The 7,368-nt window shown below is 48.4% G+C and overlaps 1 protein-coding gene across 1 annotated transcript; it reads left to right on the top strand.

The window, feature by feature from the left end:
- Positions 1-1,030: 1,030 nt before the first annotated feature.
- Positions 1,031-5,968, top strand: LOC123089350 (ethylene-responsive transcription factor 2-like). Its single transcript, XM_044511051.1, has 3 exons — positions 1,031-1,767; positions 5,743-5,839; positions 5,918-5,968. The coding sequence occupies exons 1-3, from the start codon at positions 1,031-1,033 to the stop codon at positions 5,966-5,968; spliced, it is 885 nt and encodes a 294-aa protein (XP_044366986.1).
- The last annotated feature ends 1,400 nt before the right edge of the window (positions 5,969-7,368 follow it).

The raw sequence follows: 7,368 nt of genomic DNA, 5'->3' as shown, positions 1-7,368 counted from the left end.
GAAGACATTTGTAACCTTTATGAAGGGAGCTATAGCCAAGAAAGACACACTTCTTGAAACGAAACTCAAGTTTGCGCTTGTTATATGGACGGAGATGCGGCCAACAAGCGCACCCAAAAACCTTGAAAATGTATAATCAGGTTGTTCATTAAGGAGAACCTGAATGGGAGTCTTCATGTTCAAGACACGAGGGGTGTGCGGTTTATGAGAAAACATGCAGTGGTGAAAGCATCACACCAAGAATGAAACGGAACCGATGCATGGGCCAAAAGAGTAAGACCAGTTTCAACAATGTGACGATGCTTACGTTCGACAGAACCATTCTGTTGATGTGTATGTGGACATGCTAAACGGTGAGCGATCCCAAGCGACTGAAAAAAGGAGTTGAGGTTGCGATACTCGCCCCCCAATGATATTGATAGATTAATTTGTATTCTATAAAAAAAACCTGATGATACTGATTTTGTACTGTGAATGTTGATTTTTTTCATATGAAGTTTGGCATTAGAGATTAGAAATCTTATACTATATGCAGAGTAAAAAGAACTGAGGTTAGTACATATCTACTGAAAGCTGCACATCCATCGCTCGACCATCATCATAGTTTTGAAGTGCTATAGCTTCCGATCAACGGAACAAGGAAATACTCCTACGATGATCTTGTTGACCATGCATTCATATGATAGGGTTGCACCAGTTAAAGTAAGATAAGAGTGCCTACTAGTAGTAATAAGAAGAGAGATTGACCACCGATTGATACGGAGAGGTACGTCGTGGTGACGCCCGAGTGCTCTGTCGTATCCAGCCGCCCTACGTCAACATTTGCATCTGCGCATTCCACCTGATGGATGGAGAAGTTTATCGGCCTAGCTACTGGCCTAGTGACTTTTAGTATTCCATCAGTTCTGTCGTTATAAGTCAAAGCTTGTCTGCCGTCTGTGCGGCTTGATTAAGCGTCTCTGCTCCCTCCTTGGATCTCGTCTCCTCGCTGTATATAAGGTACTGTGCACTTTACGTAGATGCTCCACACATGGAACTATGCTACTCACAGATGGAGCTACCTACCTATGATGGCTTCCACTGCTACCACGGCTCCTCCATTTCTTTCTCATCCAATACACACTACACGCATCATCAGCTTCCTCCTCAAGCTCAAGCTCAAGTTCATGCCGACACGGAGATCGACCACCAGCTGTTCGCCTTCTCCTTCCCAATGGAAGCCACCTCCACCTCCTTCACTACAACACCTCCGGCGGCCTCAGCCTGGCAGGAGATCGTGACGGTGCCTGTCGCGTCGCCGTCGTTGTTACCGCAGGGGAGCTCTAGTAGTTCACGCGATACGCCGGACTCGCCGCTTATCGGGGTGCGGAAGCGGCCGTGGGGCAAGTACGCGGCGGAGATCCGGGACTCCACCCGCAATGGCGCCCGAGTTTGGCTTGGTACCTTCGACACCCCACATGCCGCCGCACTCGCCTACGACCAGGCCGCCTTCTCTGTGCGCGGCCCGGCCGCCGTGCTCAACTTCCCGGTGAAGCTCGTGCAGGAGTCGCTGCGCACGCTGGACATCGGCTGCGCCGCCGCGGGGGACTCGCCTGCTCTCGCGCTCAAGCGGCGGCACTGCATCCGAAAGAGAAGACCCAACAAAAAGAGGATGTCCAGAGCCACGGCGACGGCAGCAGAGGCGACGAGGCAGGAGGCAGCCACTGCATCGTCGTTGTCAACGTGCGTGTTGGAGCTGGAGGACCTTGGAGCGGACTACCTCGACGAGCTGCTCGCCTTGTCCGAGCTGTGAGCCACCCAACCGCTCCTGTTATGGTGAACCAGCAGCTCCTGCCACCGCTGCAAATCCATTTCCTTCCATGAGAGTGACGCCGTCTCGCGCAGCAGCGCTGAGCAAAAGAGGCTGGCCCGTGGTCGATGTCCATGATTGTAGATGATCCGTTTCTAATTTTTTACTTAAACCACGGCATGCAACACAATTTTTAGGTGTCGTTTTTGGGTGAGTAAATAGCACTGGCGGTCTAAGAACTTGCACCGCGGGTGCACTTAATTCACACTACATGCAAGCCGGAAAAACCGGTCACAGAACTTGCGTTGCGGGTGCAATCAAGTCACACACGCCAACTGAACCGCGCCGACGTCCGGTTTTTTCTGTTCTTTTGCACAAAAGTCCTTCCCAATATTGTGTGAGGGCCGTATTGCAAAGTCACCAGATTTATAACCGAATTGAACCCTAGTTCCCAAATCGAAACGAAATCCCTAGCTCTCGTCCCCTCTCACACCTTCCGGCGACGCTGACAGATGGGCGGCGGCAGCTGGAGCTCGAGCGGTGGCGGTGTTCCTTCTGGCAGTAGTTGTTCCTCCTCCGTGGCTGGAAGTAGCCGTGGTGCCGCCATCATCGTGGCGTGCAGTATGGCAGGTGTGGGCGGCAGCGAGGAGAGCGTGGCACTGGCTAGCCGCGCCACCGCCGGCGTCAGCGATGGCAGGTCTTCAGCGACCGCCGTGGCATGGCCTCACATCCGGGACTCGCGTATGTTTCCTCAAGAGGTGTGGCAGTGGGGCGAGCCGGAGATGCGGCCGGAGCGCGGGCGGGTTGTCATCGCTCGCACTGCTGGCATGGCGGCGCTCGAGTGAGATTTCTATGGCCGTGTCCTGTATGCCACCATCATTGGACAGCCGCGGAGCGTGGTGACGCCGGAGGCACTAGCGGCCGCGATGGATTCTCACTATGCTGTCCGACGGACGTCAACTAAGGTGGAGGTCACTTGCCCACCATTCCATTTTTTTCGTTTGCTTCGACTCGACGGATGATTGCAGTCGTCTGGTGCACGCGTCGGAGCAGCTTCGTTGTTGTGGCACCAGGATTTCTTTCCAGCGCTGGTCAAGCTTCTCGCGTGGCAAGCCGGGGAAGCTCGAGTACAAGACGTTGCTGAGTTTGGAGGGGCTCCCGGAGGAGGCTTGGGATGCACACACCGTCAACCTGGTGCGCGCCGGTGTCGACGGCGAGCTCATCGACATGCTCCCGGCCACCGACAAGTGGGTGTTGCCAGTCACCGCGTGGCTGCGCAACCCTTCTGGTGTGCCAAAGGTGCTCACCGTGTCTGTTCCTGCACCTCCTACGGGGCCATGGAAGCCAGACTCCGACGACGAGAATGCACATTCACCACCGGCTCCAAATTCTCCCACAGAGCGTGCAACTGTAGATTTTCCAGTGATTATGCATGTCAAAGAGGTCGTCGACCGTGGCCCATTGCTAACTGAAGGCTTGGCTGTACAATTTCTCCCTGATGAAGATGAAGACCTTACCCGCAAGCATAGTTTCAGCACATGGCGTGGCAAGATAGATGGCACTGGCCCTGGTCAATATGGCCAAGCTTAATTGAGAAGCACTGGAGCTGGAGTACTTATCAATTTAGTTATGTATTGTCAGTTTGGTCATTGTCATTTGAACTAGCTGAACTTGTACCCTGTTATGTCAGTTTCTGTCAGTTTCTATCAGTTTGGTTATTGTCAGTTTGTAATGTTTGGATGATGAACCAGTCTGTTTTGTGAACTTCAGTATTATAATGTTGTAATGTTGGCTATTGTGTTGTGTGTAAAACAATGTTCTGCAATTTGTTTATGCACTTCCTACCGAACTATTACCAGGACACATTTGTAAAGCAATGTTGAACCAGTCAAGTTGAACCAATCTACTTTCACATATGCTTGCTGTCTTACATCAACAAGTTTACACAGATTGATAGCATGCAAAAGACCACACCAACTAGTTCAGTACATAATAGTAGTACTTAAGTTACAAAATACCAAAACAAATGCATTGTAAACCATCTCATTCTTTGTCTGCTGGAACATGTGTGGTTCTGCTAGACCCTTCTCCAAGTAGCAGCGACTTCAGTCCCTTTGTTTTTGTTTTCTTGTTTCTTGTGGCACCACCTCTTCTTCCTCTTGTTCCTCTCACTCTGACTTGTGCTTGTGTAGAACCAGTACCTCTTCCAGCTCCAGCTGCTCTAGCTCTGCCTGGTGCTTGTGCAGAAGCACTAGCTCTTCTAGCTCCTCTTCCTCTGCCTTGTGATTGTTCAGAAGCACTAGCTCTTCCAGCTCCTCTTCCTCTGCCTAGTGCTTGTGCAGAAGCACTAGCTCCTCCAAATCCTCTTCCTCTAGCTGCTATGTCGGCCCTGTGCTCAACTACAAATGCACTTTCCTCTGGAATTTGGTGTATCCTGGTAGCAGGAATTCCTTGTGTTGTTCCCTATACAAAGAAACAATGGTAATGTCAGTTTTTCATGAGAATGCAATTTTAAGGAATAGAAAAATGAGAAATTGTGGCACAAGTACCTCATGTGATAAAATATGTATCATGCTGTCTTCAACCTATGTTGGGTCCAGATTTGGCCTCATAGTTTTGTTCTGAATGTGCTGCACATCATACAAGAGCATGTCAGTTATTGTTATGTTTCTTTTGTTTTAGTAATTACTAATGTAAACTTGTCATACTCCTCATCATCCTCCTTCATTCCATAATCACAGTCATACCAAGTAGGATCTATGTCTGAATCACATTCATACTCTTCTTCTGAAACTTCTGAATTTTCTGATATATCTGAATTTTCTGCCTCCTCTGTACCAGCTGCATCTTATTGTTGCTCTGAATTCTTTCTATTAGATGCATTGTTTGAACTACCTGACAATTTCTCTGATTTCATCTCCTTAATCTTGTCCTTGCTAAGTGGACTCAATATAACTTTGGGTAGAACAGGGCAACCATTGAACACAATGTCATCTTCCTCCTGCATCTCAGGTTTTTTGATATGTCTGACAAACAAAACCAGTACCTTTGAGTGAACAGAGGCTTTGGCCATCTTCTAACAGTCAACTTCTAGGTTTATTTCCACAAGATCTGCAAGTGTTTTTCCAGGTGGGCACCAATACATAATTTTCACATGATCAGGATAATTCAATTGTGCTAGCATGTAGTAGATGTAGTCATTACAGAGAGTTCTTCTGTCTAGGTTGTCAAACCAACATATCTTCTCATCCAAATATGTCAAATTCACTCCCTTCCCCACAAAAAACCCACCATGATGCACCTCCACACTGAATTTCATTGATTCAAAACCTACATTCACCAACGGACAGTGCATTCAATAAATACATTCAAAAAAGGACACTACTAACCCTAGCTGCCATCCCCAAAAATATTATGTGATACAAATCGTAGATGAATACCAACATACCCTAACTACTACAGCTGATTCACGTCATAAAACTACTACGATGCTCCGGTGATCATCATCTATTGCCGAAGGGAGAAAACCCTAACTAAATTGTGGAAAAACTTACTATATATCATTCTCTCATGCGCTTCGGTCCTCGGAAGTGGCAACTCCATCGCCGGATCCACCGTCGTCGCCGATGACTGACTTGCCGCCGACCATCTCGCCGCGCCAGCGGCGCCGCTTGTCTCCTCTCCCATCGGCGAAGAACACGAACATGCAGAGAACAGAGGAAAGGGGGGCTATGCGCCTTTTGCCCTGGATCCAGGGGTCTTTGTGCAAAAAAAAACAATGCAGTCCATAGGCCTCACGTGCGCCGCGCGTGACAGCGAAACAGAAAAAACCGGGCGTGGCGCGGTTCAGCTGGCGTGTGTGACTTGATTCCACCCGCAACGCAAGTTCTGTGACCGGTTTTTCTGGTTTGCAAGTAGTGTGACTTAAGTGCACCCACGGTGCAAGTTCTTAGACTGCTAGTGCTATTTACTCTTTTTGGGTCATTCTTAGGCCTTCTCGCTAATCCGGCCGGATGCACTAAGATTGAAGTGAATTCGGATAGCGTGAAGGTGATGGATGCATTTATCCAAGGCTACTCTTCTTCAGTCGGTCATACATTGTAGATGACTATTATTTCATGTCATTAGACTTTTCCCATGTCGTTTATGATCATTGTAATAGAGAGCGCAATGCAGTAGCTCATGAACTAGTAAGGTTAGTTAAGTTTTCTCCTCCGAGTGATTGGATGGATGATGCCCCTGATGAGGTTATCCCTCTACTTGTAAACGATGCTACATTATTTATGAATGAATAAAGGAGGAGAAGTTTGTAAAAAAAGCAGGTATCATACTCTGTCCATCCCTAAAAGACTGCACGTCTACGCTCCACCACTTTTCTGAAAATAAGTGTAGGTCTGGCTTCTAAGCGGTAATTTTGCGTTCGCCCCATGCCTCGAGGTAACCACGGCTAGCAATGATGCATGCACAAATGTATACGTGAATCAAAGCAACACTATTGCTGAATGAGGGGAGGAAGGGGTTTTCTGCAAAAAAGAGAGTTAATTTGTCATAGAATAGCCAGACCCCCACTCTTATGTAGACAAAGGAAGTATGCTTTTGTGGCCCGTCATCTATCGACCTAAAAGCCTTGGAGGGGGGGGGGGGGGGGGGGCTCGGAGTTCTTATTGTCCTTGTCCAATTACGAAACTCTTCCGAACTATGGGCGAATCTTCTTAGGCCAAGTACATCCTAACTCCTTCGAATCCACATTTTGGAATGGGCTCCAATGATGCTTGGCATGGTAATGAACCTATATGGAAGTGGTTAGAATTGTCGTATGCCCTCGCGGTTGTTTCAGAAATTTTGGTGGCCGAGGTGAAGACCAGTAGCCTTGGGCTATCACATTTCATCGAAACATTTCCCCAACATAATCCAATAGTTGGGATCTATTATCTTCGGAGGTGGGAGCCGACTGAGAAATCCTGGCACCTTGATGTGTTGGGGGCTCTTCGGTAAGTCGTTATATGCAAAGTTGGCGGAAGGGCCACACCTTGGTCATGCTAAGAAGCTTTGGGGAGCTGCAATACCCGTAAAGATGACGATTCTTCATCGTGGCAACTCTTGCATAATGAATTTCCCTCCTTTCTAAACATGGCAAAACGGACATGAACCTATGGCCGAGCAGCAATTACTGCTTCATGTGCAGACGAGTTGCAGCCTGCAATCCGAACCGAGGACGGGTTTCTGGAGTTAGATCACCCTCACAGGATCTCAACCCTTTCTCCCACCCTCATAGCACGTGTGTTACCCAGGCCATAAGGGGTGCCCTGGAAGACTTGGGGCATAGTCCGATGAATCTCCAGGGTAATTCCTTTAGTTTGATTATGGGTACTCTTTGCAAGTCATGACACTATAATATTGCACTGTTTATCCTTTAAGCCTACTAGGGACCGGTGGCCGCCACTTCTGAACCACCCACGGTTGCGTCACCTTGGCCTTCCTTCTATGTATAGCTTGACATTCCTCCATGTGGCTCACAATGGACCTCATTATCCCATATGCTTCCAGAATTTGCTTTCTCTCTCTCGTGTCATTCCTCA

Source organism: Triticum aestivum, chromosome 4B (assembly GCF_018294505.1).
Source record: "Triticum aestivum cultivar Chinese Spring chromosome 4B, IWGSC CS RefSeq v2.1, whole genome shotgun sequence".
Lineage (NCBI taxonomy): Eukaryota > Viridiplantae > Streptophyta > Magnoliopsida > Poales > Poaceae > Triticum > Triticum aestivum.
This window is presented reverse-complemented; position numbering and strand designations above follow the sequence as displayed.